The sequence below is a fragment of the Melospiza melodia genome, chromosome 14, assembly GCF_035770615.1.
Source record: "Melospiza melodia melodia isolate bMelMel2 chromosome 14, bMelMel2.pri, whole genome shotgun sequence".
Lineage (NCBI taxonomy): Eukaryota > Metazoa > Chordata > Aves > Passeriformes > Passerellidae > Melospiza > Melospiza melodia.
In genome coordinates this window covers 6,845,012-6,871,238 of record NC_086207.1, presented here as the reverse complement: position 1 = coordinate 6,871,238, position 26,227 = coordinate 6,845,012, and the positions used below count along the sequence as shown (strand labels likewise).

Genomic DNA, 26,227 nt, shown 5'->3' with positions numbered 1-26,227 from the left:
TGAACAATCTCAAATTATTTATTAGGAAAAGACAAAGTACTGTTTCAACATTCGTACAGAACAAATGGCAATAAAACCAGGAAAATAAACTGTAAAAAGTAGGCCCATGACAGAGGAGTTGGTTTATGACAAAGCAAATGAAATCCAAACTTCACTCATGCAAACAAGCAGTAAAGAATTATTTACAGTTTTGATGGGATGAATTACAGCATTGTCCATATTTGGGCCCAAATCAAATTACTCAGTGACATATTAAAGGGATCTAATCTGTACATTCAATAATGAGAATCTCTAAAAAGAAAAATAATTTAAACAATTTACAAGAGCTGTATTACAGATGGCATAAAGGCATCATTTACAAGAGCTGTTTAACAGGTGACACAAAGGTATTCATGAGTAATTTATGATGAAAAATTTGTAGCACATATTTTTACAACACATCTTCAGTGTCTGAACAGTAAACAGGAAAGCAGAGACAAACCATGAGTGCAATGTAATAGAATAAGGCAACTTAACCAAATGGCTCTTCAGAGAACTTCCATCTTACCAGGGCTTACAAGTTACACATTTGCCTCTCTGCTTTGCTAACTAAAACAAATATTTGAAGACAGCATCTGCTGATTACAAGGCCTGCATATGATGAGACAGTAAATGGAAAATTAAATGTTTGTTTGGTAAAATGCCAAAACTCAAGAATGTAAAAGTGCAGGTTATCTAAAGCCCTCCATACCCTAACACAAACACATTAATTTTCATGTTCTAGCTGTTGTAATTTCATGTCTCAAAATACTAATTACTAGTCTTTCATAATGCACAATCTGAAACTAATACACCTCCTCCCAAAGCTTGTATGTACAATTTCTTAAACTGATGCCAGAAATATGAATTGTGAAATGTCAGCAATTTATAGCAAAGATTAGCAACCAGCACTCAATATTCCAGTTCATTTTATAGGTGACACTAATTAGCACGTACACATTTAAAAATACTTTAAATGAGTATTTCTGACTTTTCAACAGCTTTCCTAAACACTTTCAGTAGTGGCTGACATTCTTGGAAGTTTTAGCAGAGAAAAATGCCAATCGTGTTCTACTTGACACAAATTTGTGCAAAAAGCTACAGTAACAAAACAAGATGAAGATGAACATGGAAATGCAGCTATGAAAACCCATCTGTCTCCTGATGTGCCACGGGCCTCACATAAAGCAGCACAGGAAGCCACACCTGCCAATGACTTGCCACATTAACACACACAGTCAAAAAAACCAAACCCAAAAGGGAAACTCAAAATAAGGCCAAAAAGTATTGGCAAATGATAAAATTTAAGTCTGTCAAAAGGACCAGGCCATAAATATTTTATTTACAATTTCTATTGAGAATCTTTATTTTCAACAAATGATTTAGCACCAGCAGGAATATGCAAAGTAGCATTACTCTGTTCCCCAGGCAGAAGACCTTGAGGCCAAATCTTGCTCATTAGTTTAAAAGAATGATTTACTGAAGTAACTACAGAGTGAGCAGGATTTGACACTCAGTTATGCAAACTGAGATTGCTCAAACATATTCCATTAGCACATTAATAATTACAGACATATTACAGCATCATCTGAGATGTTTTCAAAAGTGTGTTTTTAAGAATACTTAATATGCTTTCCATGTGTGATGCAAATGAAACTAATAAAACAATCTTCTTTGCAGACTTTTGTTAACTTAGAGATTTACTGATTTTACCACAGTTGACAAAATACTGGTGATGTATTTTGGGATACATTGGTAAAACTTAAAAGAACTTTGAGCAGGAATTATTCTTCTACACTGTATTTTTTTTATCTCCCATGGTCATATCTGAGCACTAAATTCTCCCATTTTATTCACAGTGATTGTGAAACCCACCAGCTGTGACTGTGCATTAATGGGAAGTGAAAGAATTACCACACCCAAACAGAAACTGTGTGTCCCCAGCTCTGCACTGGGACCCACAGGCCTTGCTCAAACACTTCCAACCTGACCCACAGATGTTTGCTAACTTTTTAACCTCAGCAAAGCTCTGTCACATATTGTATGGTTTTTAAGCCCACATAAAGAGATGTAGATAAGAAAAAAAAGAAGTGACAAGGGAAAGAATTAGTCTTGTTCTAACCAGAACTGACCAGAAGTAGCTCAACAGAACCACACTGACCTTCACCTCTGCTCTGAAGTCACTTCCTCAGGATTGCAGTGGTATCCAGAATGCCCACAATGAAAGTGATATTTAAAAACAGGTTGACTGCAAATTTATTAATTAATGAAAATTATTGACTTGATGTGAAAGACACCATCTAATCTTTATCTAGCAGAGATCTATTCTAGATAAAAGACCCTTTAATTAGTTCCAAACATTAAAACCCCATTGCTATTTTGAAATACTTAGAAATAAGAAGTTATTTCAATGGATCTGGAAGCAGGTGTTTCCTGAAAACCTGTATTGGGTAGAGACAAAGAGTATTCCAGCCCCTACAGGCACCTGGCATCTATACTAACCCAAGTGCAAGCAGGAATGTCACAGTAGCACTGAAGGAGCAGATGATCCATCAGGAGAAGGCAGAGCTTTTGCAAATACAGCTGAGGCCAAGTGGGACAATGTGGGTGGTTTCTCTTCTTTCCACCCTGGAACTCTCAATTATGAGCACCTGTTGGCAGAATCACACAAGTGCTTGAGGGAGTTAAACACCTTCAAAAGGCAGGGCAGACACCTGAACACACTTTGGAACTCTTGAGCAAACTAAGACATAGGGTGCATCACTGCAGCTTCTCTCTTAACTCCTAAATGTATCAAGACTTTACTAAAAAGAATGAAAAACTGTTTGTATTTAAACCTCTGCTCAGTTCAGTAAAGAACACTAAGGATGTTTTAATTCCAGCCTGTTAAATATTCAAGATGTATTGTCAGAGTTCCTCTTTCATTCAAACTGCAATTACCCAAGTAGACTTAGAAAGGTCAAAGTGGTTATGTGTAATAGCTTGGAATAACTTCACCTAAGGTTGAACTTCTCTACCCAGAAATCAACAGTACTTATCTCATTATAAACTTGCATGATTTTTAGGGAGATAATGATACAATAAAACTGTGCATAATACTTGAAAGGACCAAGCTGGAGGGATAAGACCAAGAAATGCAAAATCCTTACCCCAAGACTAAGGGCTACAGGGATAGGAAGCCAGAAACCTGATGATTTTTTTCCTGGTATCTCCTGCTACACTGGATTAAAGGGATCATTTCCACAGTCAATAAAATTACCTTCCATTTCTCTGTTAAGTAGTATGGGTTAGGAAACCTCATGGATAAAGTCCCAGTACCATAAAATTGGCATTATATGAAAAACTCAAAAGGCACTCACATGGCTGACTGAGCTGCAGATGATTACATATTCAAAATGGATCTTACTTTTACTTCCAAGAACTATCACAGAACTTTCCTCTAGAAAGTGTTTCCACTTGAGAAGATCACAGTGGTCCTGAGAAAACCCCAAATTTTCTCTACTGCAATACATCACACTGAAACAATTCACCCTAAAGCTGCTTCAGCCAATTAGCTCTGAGGAAAAGAAATGGCAAGGGTGCAAGTAAAAACAGACTAGCAGGAAAAAGCAACTTACTTCAGTGACTTAAACAAAAGAAACAAGCATTTTCAACCTGTTTACAAGAGAATTTAGAAGAAAAGACATTAAGGCTTATGTTGCAATTATTTGTGATGCCTATCATTTCTCCTGGTGGTAGAGTCAATCTTTGGAGACTCTAGTAACAAGTTCTGAGCTGACAGAAAATGAGATGAAACCCAAAGATGTGGCTTAAACACAGGAGCCCTGGGCTTTACAGTAGGGCTTGACAACTGCTGTGGTTGCTCTTGTAATGAAGTAACAATTGTGCTGATAAAATTAGCAACAGAAAGCCAATTTTTTTTAGAAGCTCAAGGGAAATAAAACAGAGGTAGGGCATACTTTTTGATTCTCACAGTAGTTTCTATACAGTACAGCTATTCAAGAATTACTCCATTTGCTTATTTTATTTGTAACTCTGTACAGTTTACTTAAAAAAAATGTATGCTAGGTCACATCAACTTCAATTGGTTTAATGAACTATGGGTATTAGGTAATCATCTTCTATATGTGCTTTTGGTTAAATATACAAGTAGCTTCTAACTACTGCTTCAAGAGGACTGAGTATCACAACTGAAGTAGCAATAAACATGGGCTAAAGGAACTGTTTCTAATGGAGTGTAGTATGTCTCCTAAAGCACCCTTTGTGAGTAAAATATGCAGTTAGTTTGCAAAATTTTCAGCAGGCTGCCAGAACATTCAGAAAATTAAGTTCATACACAGTTTTATAACCAAAGAAAGGTTACTTTTGATAGTCAATCCTAACTCAAAAGGAACAGCTTACAGCATTTATAAAGACATTCTAGAAAACCTGTATTCACTTATTTTCTGAAGTGCTCTGATTTAGCATTAGATCAGCTGAACTGTGAGTGTAATTTTTAGTTGTTTATGTCTATAGTGGAACATCAAAGCAAGCACAATGCAAATGGAGTACAGGTACCAGGAAAAGCAACAATAAATGGAACTGCATTTGTGATTAGCATTGCACTTAATGAGTTGCCTACTCTAAGGTACTGTACTCTGAAAGGACCACAGAAAATTTTAAAAGCAAAACCCTATGATGTTAGTTTGGGGCTTTGAATTTTGAGAAAGAGTGAAAATAGCACAGGGGTTTCTAACACAAGGGGGATGTATCTGTAAATACAACACAGCCATGCTGTGGAATACTCGAGCAATCAGTTTTAAAAACCTTAAACCCCAAGATATGAACATGTCTGGGTCTGGTTGCTCCTCATGCACTTACAGGAAATAAATTTAACAGGAAAATATCACAAAATTGGGTAGCTTTAGTCCACAAAAAGTCATACAGCTACTGACTGTATGATAGTCCTGTAAGTTCAAGATCTCATGCCCTGGCTTCAGGACTGAAGTTATTATAATAACCATAACTGTAAATTTTAAAAGTCTACAGAAAACCCCAAAAATCAGTTCCAGAGCATGGATTTTATCCCAAGGCCACAATTTGATGAATGGTTCCATATTGCAAGTGCATTAAATATTGGTCCATTTGCTGCTGCAATACAAACTCTGATGTTGTCCTCAACTTCCAAAAACAAACTTCCAAATCCAAAAGTAACCTTTCAACTTCAACATCTGCTTGAATTCTGATCAACTCTTACAAAATTACAGGGAAATCACAACTTCAAATCAGTAGGATGGGGCAAAAATTTTCCCAAACCTCTACAGAAATAAGCCAAAGCATCAGAGTTATGAGATCCCATAATTAGTCTATTTTATAAGGATTTCCTCAATTCTCCCAGGCTTTAGGGTACCTTTACAAATGATGATTCATGATGGAAGAACTTATGAGACCAAAAAAAAAAAAAAAACAATCCAGAAGGCATTTTGGAATTCATGTCCTCAAAAAAAAAATTTAAAAAATCTTCCCCTAAAACCTGACTTCATTAATCACTGAACTCATTTCCAAATCCAAACAAAGAGAGAGGAATCTTCCCAAAATACCAGCTGAATCTTCCAATAAATTAAGGTATCTTCAGAAAACCTTCAAAATATCAACTGCTTAATCTGCTGCTTTGGCTGATTCTCTGTGTTTCTATTCTTCCCACTGGAAATTAAAGCATGAATATTACACATAAAAATAAAATAATTACTATGTTTACTGTGGGAAGCAATTGTCTACAGTTTCCTCATCTTGTAAATAGTACCTGGCTGTCTTTTGTTTTCTGTAAGAACACATAAATCTTGTGCTCACAATAACAGTATAACTAATGAAAATAATTTTTTAGTCATCAATTCTATATATAACTTTATGGGCCTAAAGCCTTGGGGTTAAACCTGCAATATTTGCATCCTGAGCACTTAAGGGTTTGGCATTCCTTCTTCTGGAATTTCTGGAAAGTTGTTTTCAGAGGATGTATTGCATATCAGAAGTTCACTACTGGCTATACGTACCAAAGAACATAAATTACAGCCACAAACAGTTCACTTGCCAATGCCCAGCAGAGTGAAACCCCGTTCCTTACAACAGCAATACTCAGTAGCTTCATCACTTCTTAAAAAGAGTTACAGAAAATCAGCTTTTTTCTCCTCCCCTCCCCAGATCTGATTCCCATCAACATAAACAAGTGTCATTCAGGTGGAAAAGAGTTCAGTGTAGTGACATCTGGGATCTCAACTGAAATTTGGCAGCCCAAGCAGAGCACCAACAGCTCCAAAGTATCCCTGTAAAAAAAAAAAATCAACTTTAAGTAGGGTAATAAATTCTGCAGTAATCACATTTTACTGACAACAATCATCGGCTACAGAAAGAACACGATACACTTTTAATGTATAATATTTCACAGTAATTATTCAAGGCTTTGTGAAACAAACATTCTATCCTTCTTATCTAGCTTGACTTTAGGAGGTTTCCTGCCTCACTATACACTGCAGGATCACTAGGACAGGTATCAGTGACTCCTCAAGCATGGAAAGCAGGTTTGGTTTTTTCTTCCTAGAGAAGCTGCATCTTTTGCTTGCTAAAACATCTTCAATACCCATAGCAACATTATTTCTAAAGTAAAAGTGAAAAATTCCTCAAATTATATCCACACATCACACTTTTGGACTGTCTATCTACCTGCATGCAAAGAACCACATTCTCATGTGGAATTATTTTTCCACTGTGGACTGAAATCTTCCCCCGCCCTATAACTAAGAAGTATTCAAGTGTTTAGAATATACACTTGACCAAATGTGAGTTTAAAATTTACCCAAGAAAAATCTGAAGAGGGCAGAGCTAACAAGGAACCATTCCAAGGAACCATTACTGTGGCCATCAGAACAGACTGTCAGTCTTGGGATAAGCAATAAAGGAAAAGAGTTGTGAAAATCAACTGAAGGGAATAGATGAATGCTGTAATATTTTCAGACCAAGAAACTGAGGACAAAAATTCACAACCCACTGCCCAGGAGCTGTAAGTCAGCAACTGTTGCACCTGTAATTAATACACACATTTTAACCAAACCAGGTCAAAGCTCTCAGTACTGCATACTGAGACAGCAGAAGCTGCCCAAAAGCAGGTTATTTTCAAAGCATAAAATCACTACAACAGCTCTGAGGGGCCTGTTGTGGAATGAAAACAGGCCTTGTCAAAGCAGTCTTGACTTTCAAGACATTGCTCAAGCTCAGCTGAGAACAATGCAAGTGTTTCAGAGGGCCAAGCTTTACATTTCTGCACTCTTTGAAACACAATGCTTACTGTTGTTTCCACCCAAACCCAAGGAAGACTGCTGACCCTTAGCACAGAGTTTAACATTTTGCTGTCCCTCTCCAGAAATCCACAGCATGAACTGAGAAACCCCAAAGTGACTGAAGTACTTCCCTGGCAGAAATCTGTTTCCAGAGAACCAATTCAGCAAGACAAACCTCCTGTTATTTCTAATATTTACTGAGCATTTGGTGCCTCAGGATATCACACATGAGAGCTACTCAATAGAGGCATTTCTGATTTATGGTGAAACAGTACACACAGATAAATGAGCCACAGCATACCTCATGTTCTAGGAACAAGGCCTTCAGCTGACCTTTTGACCAGTAATCCAGTGCATATGCAAGAAGCTTCATTGACAAAGTATTCACACGCAAAAAGTTGCCAACAAACACAACTCTGTTTATTTTCTAAAAAAAAAAGGAAAAAAAAAAAAGAAAAACAGCAAAGGATTAAGTCTTTTCACTGTTTAACACAGCTTTGAAAGAGAAGACTGTCTCAAGCAAGGAAAAAACCACAGAAAAACCAAACAACCCACAATTAAAACATGGTTCCAAAATTTAAAACATGGCACACTTGGGGAGAAAGAAAAATGGTGCAACCCTCAAGAATTAAAGGACTTAATTTACAGACAAGTAGCAATTTTGTTTCAAATTAAGTGAGCATTTTCAGCAATTACACCAAAGAAAGAAGCCAGCTAAGAAAGAAATGAAATGAAAGATACTTGTGTTTGGTGGAGAAGACTCAATGCCTTCATAGCCCTGTACAATGCTGCTTGATCCATATGCAACAAGGCAGCACTGTAAAGAAGCCGAAGGCAGTAAGACATGACAGATGCTCCTTTATCTCCAGCCCTCACTGTACCTCAGCCTGCCATCACACTAAGAGCACTTGAATACTACCAGTGAGCTGTGAATTTAATCCAGTCAAATGTAAAAAAGTGAAAATCACTTAATATTCCCCATTAACTGAAGTAAATCCAGCACTAAGTGAAAATATTAAACACTGGTTTAATGACCCGAGAGGAAGAGCCAAAGAAAATGTAATTGTGTTAGTCCTTAGCACAGTGCTTTAAAAAGCACTTAATTGCATTAAATAAATGGTCATTTCCAAGTTATTACAATAACTAATATGACAATTCAACCTGCAGTCAAATGTCTCATGTGCAACTGTTTTTTAACCATCCTGATTAGCTCCCAGTGAAGAAAAGTAGACACATAGTTAAGACACAAAAATGTAATTCTGCAAGAAATCAAAATAATTACATTTATTTCATCTTTAGGCATCAGTTCAAGATACTACTTTGTGTATCCCCATTAGCTATTTCTTATGGTTTGTAGTTCTGTGACATAGCTAGAGTTAAACCAAAACCCACTCGGAATAAAGGTAGTTTGTGCAGTTTACAAGTTCTGATTTGTCCTCATTTACTCCCACCCTTAAATATAAATTGCATAATTTGCCTAAGACATGTAGAATGTACATTCAATTTCATCTTCATTTTAACTCTTTTGTTATTAAGCTTTGCCATAAAGCAAAAAGCCAAAATTAACACTCACAAAAATACCTTCCTTTTCCAAGACAGACATGAGAAAGATAATGAAACTGAGGGAGAAGTTACAATATTAAAACCGGAAAATATAATTAATCTGGCTCCTAAACAAAAGGAGGATTACTGCAGCTAACAGGGCTGTTGGTACTTCTGAGACAATCACATGCAAAGATTTGAAGTAGAACTCGAAATTCAGTTACCCACAGTCTTCTCCAAGAATGCTATTGCTAAACCTCATTTTATCCCAAGTTTGTTGATAATGAAGGAAGAAATCCCTGCTGCTCAGACTGTCATGTCTTCTATGCTTAAATTCAGTATTCTTTCACAGCTTCTTGGCTGTCCACACTAATACTGAACACATACTGGTTCTTTTTTGAACTTTGAGAAACAGAAGATGGCAGGAAACCTTCTCTGTATCAACCAGCAAGATGAGAGGTGTCAAAGCAATTTTAAAGTCTCAAGAGCTAGAAAAAATTAAAAATAATGTTTATCTAGAAACAAGGCTTTGATCAGAGGATAATTTCAGCTTGGAGAAAGTGCTGGAGGCCATCATTATGCACTGCTTAAAGCAGGACTTTCAGCAGCTTAAATGCTGCAGTTGCTCAAGTCATGTATTTTGAAACCTCCAAGCACAGAGTTTGTCTCAGTCCATGTCTCAGGGCTGGATGCATTCTCTAGGTGACCCTGCCTTGGCAAGGAGCTGGACTACATCATCTGCAGGAGTACTTTGCACCCCTAGCTGTTCTGTGGTTAAAGCATTAGGAATTGCTTCAGAATATTTTGACTGTCTCTGGAGAAGTGGGACAAGGATATCTTTGCCAAAGGGGAGGGAACCTGATGAGGAGCTTTGGTAAAGAATGGAGCCCAAAGCCTGCAGGTAAGCACAGGATGTTCTGATAAAGGACTTGAAGTCCCCTTGCTCAAGCAGAGTGATTGTAGGCCCAGCTCAAAGCTACCACATGCATTTCTCATTTCATTTGAGAATGTATTAAAAGGTTTAAAATGATACACCATTTTAGCAGTCATTTCATGTGAAGACATGTAACAGAGCTGTAGACAGATCATTTCCTGGTCAGGTTTTACCTCATTCACTGCACACATCCGGGCAATAGAGCCAATGTTATTGGTGATGGTGACCAGTATGGCTCTGGCAAGATCTTCTTTACTGACAGACTCCCTCTTCTCTTTGTAGATCATATTCCCAAAACTAGAATAGGAGAAATGGCCATGAGTTACAAAGTGATTCATGTGCATTTGAAGTAATTTCAAAATGGATTTTTTTATGCTGTAACAAAACCTATGTCTCATGTTTCCACTTTGAGGAACTTGCTTTTAGTGTCTGTATTAAATACAGCAATTTGACACTACACATCTATTTATTCCTTCACAGGAATCAGTCAATTGTGTTACAGCAAATAATTTTTGTTCAGATTGTTGACTTCCATGAAGAACCACCTACAGTAAAACAATTTTATTCTTCACAGAAGACTACTCTGCAAATTTAGTCACTGTAAATTAAGTCACTGCTTGATTGGCAAATCTTCCACTTCTCATGCTTGCTTCCTCACAAACACCTATCTATTGTCACTGTTAATTTTATTTCAGAGGTCTTCTTCCAATAATTAAACCATTTTATGATGGAACACAACCCTCTGAAACAAAATGAACAGTTACAGAATGCAATTTAGGTTGCAGAAACGAAGAGTTCTGGATCAGGCCACTTCCCTTGCCATGCACAGCACAAAAGACAAGAATCCATAGCTACGTGTGACATTTAACCACCAAGGACTCTGAGCCAGTTTGGAGAGCAAGAATCCTGATTATTGTAGAGCTCAAAAAGCCATTAAAGCTCTTAAGGATCTTAAAAAGCAAATGAGAACAGAAAGTACCAACATAAAGCAAGGTAAAACATTATTGACTGAAGTGTAAAGTTCACACATATTAAAACCTCTCAGCACATGGGCTCTCAAGAGGCTTGGACTCAGGTGGCTGGAGAGGGAGAACAATTAAGTTGCCATGAATTATGATTCCCTATGGAGTAACAGCAAAGATTTAATGAACATTCTTATGTACATATTGCTTTCACTTGCAGAGTTTATTTTTCTTATCTTTTGTAAGCTGTATTATCATTGATGATATTCCCCAATGGAAATAATGTGTGCAGCTGTGACAGAAGTCCTCTGTTGATGACAATGACATTCTCATGGTGCAAACTGTTTGTGTTCAACAGCCCTCTTCAGTGAGAAAAGTACTTAAAACATTACATCAGGTGTCTGTAGTGACAACCACATTTCCCAAAAAAAAATTAGGAATTGCTCCACTGTAAGAGCAACATAAAAACCATCTCCCACTCACCTTCCCTCTAGACAATGGCTCTACTAAAAGACTCCTGGTAATATAAAAAGAAATTGGCACTATTTTCCCCCCTCTCTTGTACTGATTTTGACTGGGACAAAATTAATTTTCTTCCTAGTAGCTGTGTTTTAGCTGGGATAGTTAATTCTCTCATTGTAGCTACCATGGAGCTGTGTTTTGGATTTGTGCTGGAAACTGTTGATAACAGAGGGATGTTTTTGTTATTGCTGAGTAGTCAAGGCCTTTTCTGCTCCTCACTGCACCCCACCAGTGAGCATAATGGGGGTGCACAAAGAACGGGGAGGAGACCATTCTGTTCTGTTCCATTTCTGTCCTGTTCAACACTCTTTATCTAACACACCAGTTTTTTTTTTTCCCTCCCAGTTCTCTCCCCCATCTCACTGGGGGAGAGTGGCTGCGAGGTGTTTAAATGCCTGCTGGGTTACAGCACACCACCTCTGCACTCTGTTCCTGCAATCACCTCGTGTTCCCTCTGACTCACACAAAGCTGTGCATGAAATACCTCAGGAGGTTTCTTCAATATTGACCTAGCAGGCAACTGCACTTGCACATGGCTTTAAACCAGCAGGAAAGCTGAGGATACCCACTTTTAGGATAAAAATGTAACTGGACTACAATAAAACCATGCAGAAAAGCAGTTCTTTCTGCATGAATAGTTGAAGCCTTGTTTTTGAAGCTCCATAAACCAAGAGAAGAATCCACAAAGAGACTCCTGCTTACCTGGATGCTACAGCCCATCCTGGTAAACCAAATCTTTCATAGTCTCCTCCATAAATATCCCGAACCAACTTGTCAGCATGTGTGCTGTCTCCTTTGGATGCCATCTCCAGAGCTTCCTCAAAACTTTCACAGCCTGTCAGCAAACTGCATAACCCAAGGAAGGTCCCTCCACCTAGACTAAGGACAGAGAAAACCATTGCTTTCAAACAGCATTTCCTCACAAGAAATATCCTTGTTTCATTGCCCCAGAGAGTAAGAACCCCACTGCAGATTTTTAAAATTACCTTGTTCCAGTTACTCTTTTATAGTTGTCTTTGGAATGGACTGATAAAATACTGACTCCTGAACCAATGTTAACAACCAGCAATGGGTATGGATCATCCAGGTTAAAAGGCATCTTTTGGCATCTCTCGGGATCTGAGGCATTTTCAAAATAATAGCACTCTGCCTGGCCATTGAAGCTGACAGAGTCTATGTACAATAAGCCTTTGACAAGGCAGTCAAGCTCATCCAGTTTGTGCAGCTGGAGGTTTCCAATCTGTGTTAAGAAAGAAAAAAAGACTGTGGCAACATGTTCTAACATTGCACAAATGAGCTACAAATTTATGACAATATTTGTACTGCCCAACTTTAAGAAGCTATCTCATGTGACTAATTCAGGAATTCCAATGCCACTATAAAGCCAACAAAGAATTCAGACCTAAATTCTGAATACAAAAACTTAAACTAGCAAGTTAATCTGAGTGTAAATCCAGATCTCAGACCTGATTCAAGAAGAGAGATGCAGTATAAGTATTTGCTTCAGTAAGCTCAAAGAACACTATTGAATACTAAGACATGACTCCATTGAAAAATTAACATTTCTCATCAATTTAAATCAATACAAAGGTCATCAAATACCCTAAAGGCCCCACTAAGTGTCATCTTGGTGGAACTCATATCTGAAAATCTGTTCAAGGTTTGTTGGGCTCCTCCTCCATCTTGAAAGTCAAAACAGTAATTTCTAAGCTATCAGCATATAAAAAGCTCAATGACATTGTACTAACTATCCTTGCAATTTCATAAACACTCCAAGGATCCCAGGAAAACCACAGGTCAGAAATTCTGCAGGGCTTAAGGCTCTCTCCAGTTCAGCATGTGATATTTAAGCTGCCATTCTCTCATAAAGCACAAAGACAACTAACTGGTGCTGTGGATTCCAGGAAGGCTGTAACTCCTCACCACACTAAAATTAGTACTAAAATATATTAGAGTTCTCCAGTTTTTCAAACTACAGGTTGTTTTAACAGGTTATTTTCAAACTACAGGTTGTTTGAACCCATCAGCTTCAGGCAGAGGCAGGGCAGGCTACCTACTGTGCGAAAATCTTCCTCGAACTTGTAGGCGCCACCGCCGGTGGCACAGAGCACCGTGTGTAGTGTTGAGAAGTTTTTGTTTCTTCCCATTTGGATGAAGGTAGGCAAATCATGAGTTGGGAACCGAATAAAGTGCAAGTTTCCTCTTCGAGCAAAAATGGTTAAGTCCTTCAGCTCCAGGTGGACATCCCGAATGCCGGTGGATCCGTAGGCCACGTTGGAAGTCAGGTACTTGCGGATGCTCTTCAGGCTTTCCACCTCCTCCTGCTCCTCCTCTGCAGTGATGTCAATAGGTTCAAAATAGGCCAGTTTGACCAATGTTCCCCCAATGTCCATGCCAAACCATGGGAAAGCTGTGAAGATACAAGAATGAGCCATTAGGTCTGTGGAAGAGCAAAAGCCACGCATGGAGTTTAACACTAACCCGGGCTGTACTTCTCAACAAGGCAGACATTAACAACAAAGGAAAAAGGAACAGGAAAAAGAACTTTTTTCCTCACAGGAAAAAAGAACTAGTGCTCATTTCAATTACCTGACCTTAAATATCTCTCTGGCCTCACATAAAAATGGGAAAATGAGCAACTCTACACATTTAAATGCTCTAAGGTGCTCAGAAAGCTCAACTAAAAACTCCCCAACTATCCCCTATCTTTCAGACCAACTCATAAACAAAATTCAACCACTTTTTCTTATTGAGAACAAAGTATTAAAATAACCATCACTTCTAAAATAACAGCTCTGACATAGTTCAGCTCAAAGACTGCAATGCACACTTGAAGAAAGCGGGTTCCACATCACAGCTGACAACAGGGGCAGCCCAGGTACTCCTCTAACAGTCCCTCACATCATGTGGCTGTTGAGAGGAAATTTATTTGCATGCACTTTAAGACAAAGTGCACACTTTGACAAAGTTAAGATACCCAATTTCTATCTCTTGAAGTCAAAGGGATGACAAAATGTCCTATTAAAAAGTGCAAGCAAAGAGAAAATGAATATTACTGAATTTAGGTTCCATTTTCTGGTTTCTTTTCTTTTTTTATTTTGGTATCTTGGCTAGGAAGGGGGAATTTCTGTACTACAAATTAACAGCACTAAACCACAAGTACTTTGCCTTTGTCCCTTATGTGAGATGACTGCAGCTCCTAAAAGGGATTTTGTCTATGACATGCATGACCAAAGTTTGAACATGGATGTATCAATAAATATTCCTAACTAAGAGCAGTGAAAAAGATAGTTAAAAACCCTACAGCAAAGCCAACATGTTCAATTGAGAGCTTTCCCACTGTCACTTCCCAGAAACAGTTCAAAAAAGATCCCGGATATCCAGCTGGGAAGCTCATATTCTATTTCCTAATTGGCACAGTAACTTGCTTGGTTTTGCCTCCTCTTACTTTTTTAGAGTTCCAACTTATCTCTTCAGATGTAATTTATATCTTACAGAAGCATGAAACCCAAGAACAAAACCAGAAAGATATTAATATGCTTATCATGAGCAAGATGCAATTACACTGTATTTACATTACCAGTGGGATCTATGCTTGAGAAGAATGACCTACCAAAATATTGTAATGTATTTAGGCAAGGCTGGCTGTGTGTCAGTTTATTTATTGAGTGCTAAAGTTAGGAAGAAAAGAAACTCCAAGGATGCCTGAACTTTGAGAAATGGGCATCAAGAGAATATTGTCAGACATTAATGAAAAAAAATAATTTGTTGGTTATCTTACCTTGATAAACTAAATTTAAATACAAAGTTAAATACTGTGAAAAAAATGTAGTTTGAAGTGGAAATTAAGTTCTACAAATTTGGTATCTTTTCCATAAAACTGAGGGCTAAGCATAAGACTAAGCATAGAAATACACATGAATTGAGTTTGTGACTGCATGCCAGCCTTCTTCAACCTGAGACTCTGGACATAAGAAAATCTGACATCTTACTGTTTGACCACAATTAGCTGAGGATTTATTAATGACCTCACCAAGTTTCATCCCCTTGCCATGAATGGTGTCACAAGAACAAAAGTGAAGAAGGGCAGACCAGAAAGTGCCTGTAGGAGTCAATCCAAGCCATGCAGAATTTAACTAGAACACCTCAACCCAAGCACTACCTGGGGTTGGAGATCTTGTCCTAACTAAGACAAGATCTAACTGAGATCTTGTCCTCCAAAACAGGAAAGAGGGGGGGAACAGCTGGAAGTTCATGTGATGAGTTTAAGGATGATTTGGTGCAAGTCGTGCCTGTTTGTCAGAAGATCCACTCCATCCCATGTTAAATGATCCAAAAAGCTTTTGCAAATTCAGCATTAGTCTCGCCTCTGTAAGTCTCAAGGTTTAAGGATCTTGTACACCAAGTAAAAACAAGAACAGCTGAACTGTACATTTATTCCATAATTTAAATGAGAACACATTTTATGCTGAAAAATGGGATCATGCTGTATAAGATCAGTTTTCTGGGTTAACTGAATGATCTTAACAGCCATTTACAGACTTTGAAACTGAAGAAATAGGTCAGCTTTCACCTGTGACAAACCCTAGGAAGCTTTACATTTTTCTGCTGCATATTTGTGAATATTTGGCTGGCAATACATTGCTCAAGTTTCATTTGCAAGGTGGAGGAGTTCTGACAAGCAACTGGGCCCACGTACTGTTAACTTAGTATTTACAGCAGCAAGAAGGTGTTACACAAGGGTTCCTGTGCATGCAAGCCACTCTTGATTGATTTCTATGGATTTTATTACAGGTGCAGCCAGGAGAATGAAAGCCATTTTGTTTTCCAAACACAGAAGGGGATCTACATACACACAAATGGCAAGGGCACAAGCAATTGGGACTGCAAGGATGCAAGATTGATCTATGCCTGAGCTGTCTTTAAATAGAAATACACTGATTCTACTGAATTTGAATGTAACTGTACATGGACACAACATGGAAACCTTGTGAACCTTCCTCTCACTGCTGCAAGTTTGCTTAGGGTAGATCTTGGCTCAGGATCCATCACATCTGGATGCAGGAAAACATAAATGACTCTACAAAAGGTATTTTTATACTTATATTTGTGGGTCTGGCTTCTCTGAAAGATTTAAGAACAGAATGGCAGCAGCAAAACCTTTAGAAAAAAACATTCCCAGACATCAGCTAGATCCTTTCAGCAGTCACAGTTACAGAAGCATGTCTGGATGAGGCCAATGCCAATTACACAACCTTTTTATTCAAGCTTACACGTCTGCAGATAGCAGGTCTGAAGACCTGCACAACTGTAACCATCATTCCACAGCTTCAATCCATAAGGAGAGTCAATTCCCCTGCACTAAAGCTGGACTTTTCTCCACAGCTCTGTGGGGATTAGATAATTAAAAGATTTTTTTTAGCTCTTCCTCTTGACTGTTACTCCCAGGAATATTCTACAAAAAGTGATGCACAGCTCAGAGAAATTCCTTGCTGAGAATTTAACTGCTATCCACACAACAAATCCAGGGCCCAACTTTTCAAAGTTCACCTCCTCTGCAGTGGTCAGTAACCATTTGAAAAAAGGAAAAGTAAGAATCCAGCTTTTTATTTAACAAGCCCAACAGCCTAGCATAAACTACATAAAATTCTTTCATTTTGCTTTTAGGAAGTCAGGCCAGGCTCCACTTAAGAATACACAAAATACAGATCTATACTATCCAAGAAGAGACAGATACATGAAGCACAACACTAACTGGGAAGTCAAAACCCATATGGTGTTTAACGTGATACTTCACACCAAACTTAACTATCTTCAGGACACCAAGTGGAATACCATAACATACAACCTCCTTAATTACAAATCCAGATTTGCTTTCACTCCCCAGCTCTGCCAGGAGCCACTGTGGTCCCTACCTAGACACAGCAACCAGAAGCCCTTGCAATAAAGCAACAGATTGCTCAGTACATGCTGTGAAGACAGCTCTGAGGGGCAACCTGCTCAGAATTAAAAAAAAACCACGATCTTTAAAAGGATTCCCTAGAGCTGCTTCCTGCAATTAGAAAAGTACTTCCCGCAAGGGAAGAGTGCTGTGGTCATGTAATGATGGAGCAGTTGTGCTGAGTAAGAAAACCCATGCTGGGGTGGCTGCTGCTTGTTATTTAAACCTTAATCATCTTCAGAGATAGCACAGGGAAGCCTCATTCTCTTGTGTCTGCACTTCTCAAGTTCATGCTGTGCACAGTCACTGGCAGCAGTCTTAAGGTTACTTATATCTTATCATATAAGGTCTTTATATGCCAAATGAAATAATTACAGTACATGCCATGTTTGTGCCCACGCAAGCACAAAGGCTGAAGTGTCTTCCTTCTCCATGGGTTCTTCAGGGGACCTCTAAAGCTTTCCACCCAGGCCATACACTTGTATTCTGATTTGTACACCCATTGTGGATTCAAAGTTGTAGGAAGTACACACTCAAAGACTTAACTACACCTCCCTTATTCAGTCACGCTGAAGATTCCTCAGTTTAATGTTCTAGCTGTATTTTGCTTTTAAAAACTGAGAAACTGATTCCTGTCAACCTCTCTCCTATGAACGTAATGACATATTTGAAATGCAAACACCTTTGAAATATTTCATTTTCCCAGTAAGTTAAAGTAACACTCTGGGTCAATCCTGTATGAATTTAACAAGAACCAACCTTCAAAGAAGAGTAGCTAACTCCTAATTCAAGCTGGGAGCTTGGCACCACAGGGAAAAAAAATTCACAGCTGTCAGTGACAGCAAAGAACAGCCTACCACATTTTGTGTCATCTCTGTAAGAAAGCTTATGCATTATTAAGAAATAAGACTGTTGTACTCCAAGTACAAACACGGCTTGGGGAAGAGCTGCCAAAGGGTGCCAAGGTTCATGATGTTATACAGCCTTAAAATACAGCAAAGGAAAATGATCATGAAATCCACAAAAACTTGAACTTACTTCTGCCAGCACTGCAACAGTTCTTTATGCAACTAAGCAGTATCATCAGTTCTGATGCTCAAAACTTATCTAATTCAGCCTAGTACACAGCCTTTGGTACCAAAACTAACCTTGATCCCGTTCTTATCTGAATACTGACAAGGCAAACAACTATTTAAAAGTTCTACTGAACTATTACACAGTTAGCGTTTATAAACACTAACTAAATGCGTTTTGCAGTTTCTCCAAATACATTTTCTTATGTGCATCCATTCTTATACTTCCAGTATTTCCCTAAATCAGCATGCAGCAAAGTACAACCTGATGGCAAATTTAAACAGCTAAATCAGCTGGGGGGCTAAGGCAGCTAATGTGAGCTATGGGACAAGTTAAGAGAAAACACACCAAAGCTTGCTGAACTGTTAAATTAAATTAAATTAACCTGAGGGCTGGACAGCAAAACGCCTTTGCTGTGCCCATGGACACCAATCTACATGGCCTATGAGCCTCTACAGAGCAAAACTGCACTTAAGTGTCCTTAGTCCTTGGGACACTGGAGACTTTCTCTCCTTAACAAGCTGTGTAACAGGTTTTTGGTTCAAATATCCCAAGTCCAGCTCAAAATGCATTTGGGCTGGACAGAATTAACATGTAAATTAAATGTATTTGACACACCCTGGCACATCCTCCCATTTTCCTTGTGGGAAAACTCCATCACGCTCTGCAAACTCCCACTCAGGCAGCTCTGATCACGCTGCACAACAGCCCCGTTCGCGGTGGGAGGACAGGTGCTAATGGGCAATTACTGTAACTGCTCTTCATGGGCTCTGTCTTCTACAAGTGGGTACCACAGAAAGCTTAATACAAGGCAAAATATCGCTGCTTTCAGCCTCTCCCTCCTTGCTCATTCTGGTAATTTTGTTGACATTTCAGCAGCCATCTCTTTGGGGATAGGTGTTATTATGGTGAGATACAGAATGCAGAGGCATAATTTAACACTTAAAGATGCACTGTGTATAACACTTTTAGTATGTACTGTTCCTGGCAGTATTAATCCATTATTAGAAATACATTTTTCAACTGCAATCAAGTGAGAGCCTCTAACATCTGCTATGGGCTAATAATCAGCTTTCAAGGACCAGTAAGAAAATGCTAGGATACCAAAAACCTATGTAGTAAATTTCATGGGGGAAAAAAAATCCTTCTATTTATACAGTATTCTCCATCAATCCAAATGGATTTTTCATCAATTTTACTACACTAATCCTCCACGTGTCCACAATGATTACATGTGTCCATAGAAGCACAATGGAGAAAACAAACTTGCAATTTTCATCTTTCCTTTATATTGATGCAGAATTTTGCAAATCTCAGCAATGTACATTCCTATATTAGTGTGTCTCAATTCACCTCAAGGGAAATACAGGCATTTGTTCCCAAACTCTTTTCAATAAACAATCCAAAGGAACAGACTACAAAAAGTAACACACACCGAGCGTATCAAGTACTGGGAGTCTGTCTGTGCCTTTCTGCAGCACCGGGTCACACTCGGAGCCAGGGGAAGGCAGGGCTGCAGCTGCCCTGGAGAGCACAGCAGCTGGCACCGCGCTCTGCCTGCCCCGCCAACACGCACAGCTCCGAACGAGCTCCCGCTCCCTTCCCTTCGGGCAGAGCCCACACAGCAGCAGCTCCGCAACACTTGCTGCTCTCACATTTATCATCCCAACCCACAAATAACCTTTGGAAATCTCCTTGAAAACTGCCAGCCCTTCTTCCCCATGGGCATTTCCTCAGAAGAGCTATCACGCAATTGCTGCTTGGAAGGTTCCTCTGGAGGTCATCTGCTCTGACCTCTCTTACACCAGCAGGAAAACTGCCAACAACCAGATGAGGTCAGCTACAGCTCTGTCCAGTCAACACTTTGAGGCCTCAGAAGTTTTTCAAGAACCCTCCAAGAATGGAGACTCCACAACCTCTCCAGCTCCCACTGCTACATTGACTTTAGTAAAAGGTTTTCCTGATTTGAATTTTTCCTATCTTCCTTTAAAATGCTTGACTCCTCTCATCATCAGCAGATGAGATTTAAATGGCCCTTTACTAGCCTCTTTCAAGACAGCCCATCTCAGAAGCTGTGTTCCATAAATACTGCTGTGTTTCTCACAGCTTTTACTCCATCAAATTAGTGACAGCATTAGTCAGGTGAAGATCTGGAAGGGAGGACCACACAAGCATGTGCAGGCAGGGTACCCACATCAGGAACTCTGAACTGGTTTGATGTTTCCATTTTACCCTCACCTCTCTCATGCCAACCACTGCAATCAGCCCTTCCTTCCTGATGTTAAACATCACAGACAAAAGCACAGGTAGATTAAAGCAATCTGCTCAATTCTACTCTGCAGGTTCTTAAGTTAAGTTAACAATTATCTATTTTTCCCCAGAACCACATCAGGCTCCATCACAGATGATTAGGTACTCACTTGGTCTAAGGAACGAACACTCAACAATTGTGTTGAAAAGTGTCTACAAGTGTCTTAGCCAAATTATTTGTAAACAGTCTATACGTGGTATTGTGAGCCCAACTCAGCTTTCATGTCCATGTGAGAATTTAAGCCAAACTGACAGCAGTATTTGGGCACCAGAGACCCCTGAACATCAATTTCCACCTTCAGGGCTTCTGTGGACCTGGTCCTCTTCAAACATTCAGCTGCTCTCTCAGTGTGACTAACCATGGGCAGAAATCTGTAGACTGAGTCTAAAGTTCACTGCCTAAGAAACTCTGTGCTATTATCTTTTAAAAAGCCACCAGCTCCTAAGTGTGTTCAAGAGTCAAGAAGAAATAAACAACGTAGATTGACACTGTATCCTGCCCCTCCTGCTTGGGCAGTTCCAACTGTTTCTAATTCCCATATTCCCATCATGAAACCAACATCAAAGTTCAAATTCAAGACCTGGAAGAGTGCAACTACAACTGCAGCATATTTGAGCAGTTAAAACTTCTTGGTAACATTTGCACTGTTATTTAACCACGAGGCTTAAATCCACCACTACAGAAAACAAAAGCTTTGAGGTCCAGCAGAGACAGTCCTGAAATTAGCAGGTTTCTACAGCAGGAGCAGCCACAGTCTCCCCATTCCAATTCTCAAACCCCTGTAACATTTTACAGCCAGCTACTGCTGTCTTGATGAAATTTCTTAATAGTGTACCAGGGGAAAACAATGCTGCCTGAACTTTACTCTTCATAAACATCATTACAGTCAATTCAGCAATTTCCACAGACTGGCACTAAGAAGAGGTGATGGTTACTTGTGTGCTACAAGATATGTACGTATATAGGGTTTCCCCACCAGACCACAGGAAACAACCTACTTTCAAAGCCTTTATAGTTATTTCTAGAGCTATGCTAATACTTCCTGTGTTAAATACGTGTTTGGTGATTTTCTTCTTCTTGGGCTGCTCGAAAAATAAATTTAAGACATCAACTTCCAATATCCTGTCTTGGTTGTATGCTGTTCATTAGCCAGTCACGCTGTATGAACCACACGAGGCCTAGAAATTTGGGACTAGGCATTTTCTATACAGTAACTCATCCTGAAAGTAAGTCCTTAAGTATGATGGCAAAGAAAAAGATGCTAAACTCAGTGGAGCAAAACCTGCATGCCTTTCAGCTAAGGCACACCTGTATGAGCTTGACAGGTGTGGTGCCTGGCACAGCTGTGCATCTGTTACACTGAGAGCACATCAGCTGCATATAGATTAAACATATTCAACCCAAATCTCTCTTTTCAAGAAATAGCTGTAATCTTAAGACGTTTTGTTTATATTCACCTGAGTCTGAATCACGTTTACACCCTCCAAAACAAACATGGCACTCCAGAACAACACATAGCAAGAAATATTATAAGAGCTGTGATTATTAAAGGGGAGAATCCAGAATTTTAGTAAAAAGAGTTATATCCAAATATTAATAAATAGTCTAAAAAGAATTTAAATTGATTAAAAAAACAAAACTGTAGCATCAGCAGCCACCTGCGCAGATGCTCAGCACAGCAGTTAAGTGGTTCATCAAAAAGAGCACCCATCCCCAAGAAACTGATTATATCACTTTCTATTCTAGTCCTTCCGAAGCCAGCAGTGAGGATCACCTGAACCCCGACACCTCGCTCAGAGGGACGCACAGGAGCGATTCGCGTCTCTGCGGGCATCTCCCGGCTCCATGGATGGGCACCGCCCGCCGCGCGGCCCCGCGCCCCCTCCCCCGGCCCGGCCTTACACGGCTTCTTGGCATCCTTGATCTTCATGGCGCTGCGGCGGCGGCCCGGCTCGCTGCCGGCCGGGGCGGGTCTCCTGCCGCTCGCCTGATGGGGCGGGCAGCGGCGGCGGCGGCTCCGCGGGGCCGGGCCTCGCTCTCCTGATGCTCCTCGCCCGCCGGGCGCCCGCCTCCCGGGGAGCGGCGCTGGCCGCGCCCGCCGCTACGCCCGCGGCCCGGGCAGGGGCCGCTCCAGCGGCGGCATCGGCGCTCGGGCTGGGGCGGGGAGACGGGGCGGGGCGGCCGCGCTCCGCTCGCGAGGCGCCGAGCGGAGGGAGCCGAGCGGCAGCCGCGGGACGGGCCCCGGGCGGGGGAGCGCGGCGAGGCTCCGCTCGGCCGCTCCGTGCAGGAGCGCGGCCCCGGCGCTGCCCCGCGGAGCCCCGGCGGACACGGGCCCGGCCGGCACAAGATGGCGGCGGCGCCGGAGCCGCGGCCGCGCACACAAAGGGGCCGGGGCGGCTCCGCGCCCGCCCCGCCGCTGCCGCAGCGCTGCCCCCGCCCGGCGCGGGGCGCGCCGGGAGCCGCAGTCCGGCCGCGCCTACAGCTCCCGGCGGGCCCCGCGCCCTCACAGCAGGGCCGCTGCCAATGGCCGTGCCTGGGCCGCGGGCACCGGGACACGGGCGCGGACAGCGGCACTGCCAGGGCACGGGCAGCGGGCGCAGGCCCCGCGCCCCTGTGATAACCTCAGTTCCAGCCGAGGTTCGCGCTCTGGGAGTTGCCAGAGCCACACGAATGTTGTAAAGTAAAACGGGTAGTTGGCGTTTGCTTCATTTCCCCTCGCTCGGACTGAAGTGCTCTCACAATTAAGCACTGGAGCAGTTCAGGAAGTGGCTTCTTTCCTGTGCCTGGACTCCAATGATGGCACCAGTAACTTCATTGCCCTGGAAACTCTTCCTCACCTGGTGTAACAGGCTGATGTTTAATCACACAATCAGGTGGAAAGCTGCTCTGAGATCACTGAGTCCAGCCTAGCACCGGACACTGCTGTGTTACCTAGAGCAGAGCACCGAGTGCTGTGTCCAGTCTTCCCTTGAACACCGTCAGAGGCGGTGACTCCACCACCTCCTTGGACAGCCCATTCCAATATCTAATCATCCTTTCTGTGGAAAAATTCTTCCTGATACCCAACCTTCCCTGGCCCAGCCTGAGGCCGTTCCCTCTCCTCCTGTCCCTGTTCCTTGGGATCAGAGCATACCCCCATGTGGCTGTCCCCTCCTGTCAGGAGCTGGGCAGAGCCACAAGGTCCCCCTGAGCCTCCTTTTCTCCAGGCTGAGCCCTTTCCCAACTCCCTCAGCTGCTCCAGACCCATCCCCAGCTCCATTCCCTTCTCTAAACTCGCTCCAGCCTCTCCATGTCCTTCCTGAACTGAGGTGCCCCTGCCCAGTGCCCACACAGGGACAGTCACTGCCCTGGCCCTGTTGGTCACACTGATCCTGGCACAGGCCAGGGTGTCACTGGGCACTGCCAGTGGCACAACATGGTGAGGTGTCCCACCGACTGCTCACAACCCTGGATTGCAGCCAGAATTCATAATGGGCTTTTTCCACTTTCTCCCCTCTCCTTTGTGATAAAGTGGTCTGTAATTATAGATCAGTTACTGTGACCTAGGATGAACCTAAAAGCTCTGGTCTGGGAGGAGGATTTGGGCATAATCTCGGTCTTGGAAACTGAAGTTTCTTTGTGTCTGGAGTTTAGCTTTGGCAAAAGTTTCTTTCGAAATAACTGTTCACAAACCAAAGACTGAATGCTCAGCTTCCTGGGCATGAGGTTTACTCACAAACCTGTTGTGCAAGGACAGGAGCTTCGTCTTTTCACCCTCCATTCCCCCACTGCTCCTAAACATGTAAAACCTGTCATATATTTATTGTTCATTTTAATCCAGAATCTTTCATTAAAAAGCCAAAATTCTCTTGTGGATGTCCTTTCCCATGTATTATGTTTCCTTTCTGAAATATCTGTATTTGGAAAACTTACTCTGAAGCCTTCTAAGTGTTCTTTTTTCATCCTTTAAAGGAAGTTCTCAGTGTATTAGCAAGGCTGCAGAACTTCTCTCTTTCTGTAAGTGACGTGTAATTGTGGAAATTCTCGTGTGTTACTCGTAAAGGCAGGAAATTTTGGTGTGGTTTTGTGGTTTCTCACTGCAATGCAGTTTACTATTAAAACATTAAATATAAGCATTTGCATACATGTTAGGCAATACAAGAATATAGCTGCTACCTGGAAGTTAACTTGCTCATAAATATACAGAGTGATTGAAAAAGAGTCTTTAATTTCCTGCCTGTCACCAGACTGTGCAGTGTGGAATGTTTGGTGTAAAATGAGCTATCCGGTGTCTTGCAGACATCTCTGGTGGGGATGGGGAAAACAGATCTGCAGGGAGATTTTTTATTACCTTAATTCTGAGGCACTTTTTCCCCAGCACTGACACTCTGACTGTTTTCTACACACCTTCTAACTCTAGAGGAAATGAAATACCATCCCTGGGAAGTGCTGGTAATAAATATATACATGCAGACAAATAAGAAAAACCATAGTGTACAGCCTGACAGCTGTCTGATTCCTGCTGTCTTGAAACAGGCAGAGAAGTTCCTGACCCAGCTTTCACTGAGGAAATGGTACCTCTCACTTTCCAGCAATGCACATTCACTGACTGCTTTCCCAGTCTTGGACTCTGTCAGGGACAAAAATGCATATTTTGTGTATGGGTTTTAGGAGCAAGTTCTGAATTTTTATACACTGGATGCCCACTTTACTTATTGTGTCAAGCAAACCCTCTTAACTCATCTCTCCACATGAAAAATTGGATAGATAAAGGCTCTGTGATAATGAATGAGCTAAGGGCTGTTCAGTTAAAAACAAGGTCAGCAAATCTGACGTTTCAGTTTCTTCACAATAAGCTGCAGTGTTTTATCTGAATGTTACAGCTAAAACAGAATATGTGAAATAAAACCCCCAAAAATGAAACTGAGATCAATGCTCAGCTATCTTTAGTCCATCTCAGAGCTGAGGTTTAGCTCAAACTGGAAATTTAACAGAGGTCTGTGAGAGGTTCAGAATGTTCATTAATTTTCCGAGCAATTGATTTATTAGTTATGAACAATGTCAGATTGGAGTTATTGGTATGTCAGTCAACACATTGCTTGGAAAAGCCCCTAAGTAAGAATAAATAAATCTGAAGGTGAATATATGATCAGCTACATAAATACAAATGTGTGTGTGTATATATAAATATAAATATAAATATATATATATATATATACACACACACATACACACTTATATAACGACTGTCCTAAAATACTATGCAGCATCTTTGGGTAATGAAACCAGATGAGAGGATAGATGAGAGGATTCTATATAAATGATACACCCGAAGGCAAGGACTTTAAAAAAAATCAGTTATTACTGAGGTGAAATGAAAATTGTTTCATTGCTATATAAGAATTTCATTTATTTATTGATGTGACCAACTTCGTCTGTGTCTCGGTCCCATAAATTGTACTTTGGTGTTTACCTCAACATAGTAAATATATTAAGAAAATGTAAGAAAAATATTAAATCTCCCTCCCCCCCAATAGTTCGAGTGCTTTACTAGGAGAAACTAGGGCAGGTTAAGAGATGCAAAATATGCTGGTGTGTAATTAAGGAAGTGTAAGCTGCTTTGTAAGAACTGCC

General features: G+C 40.8%; 1 protein-coding gene across 3 annotated transcripts; it reads right to left on the bottom strand.

Annotated features, from left to right (window-relative positions):
- Positions 1-22,605, bottom strand: PANK3 (pantothenate kinase 3). 3 transcript variants are annotated; one of them, XM_063168568.1, is made up of 7 exons: positions 22,517-22,605; positions 13,346-13,698; positions 12,275-12,528; positions 11,991-12,167; positions 9,978-10,101; positions 7,630-7,755; positions 1-6,317 (listed from the first exon to the last, which is right to left on the bottom strand). In XM_063168568.1, the coding sequence occupies exons 1-7, from the start codon at positions 22,542-22,544 to the stop codon at positions 6,267-6,269; spliced, it is 1,113 nt and encodes a 370-aa protein (XP_063024638.1). In that variant the 5' UTR covers positions 22,545-22,605; the 3' UTR covers positions 1-6,266. The 3 variants fall into 3 exon arrangements, with proteins under 3 accessions (XP_063024638.1, XP_063024637.1, XP_063024639.1); XM_063168567.1 differs by lacking the exon at positions 22,517-22,605 and adding an exon at positions 22,422-22,495; XM_063168569.1 differs by lacking the exon at positions 22,517-22,605 and adding an exon at positions 22,389-22,481.
- Positions 22,606-26,227: the final 3,622 nt, after the last annotated feature.

Bases quoted from the DNA above. Each gene is read 5' to 3' on its own strand.
- PANK3 (XM_063168567.1), bottom strand. From the start codon at position 22,461: ATGGAGCCGGGAGATGCCCGCAGAGACGCGAATCGCTCCT. The intron at 13,699-22,421 runs GTGCGTCCCTCT...GTATCTTCACAG, and splicing joins CAGAGACGCGAATCGCTCCT to CTTTCCCATGGTTTGGCATG. The intron at 12,168-12,274 runs GTAATTTTAAAA...CTCTGTCCTTAG, and splicing joins AAAAGAGTAACTGGAACAAG to TCTAGGTGGAGGGACCTTCC.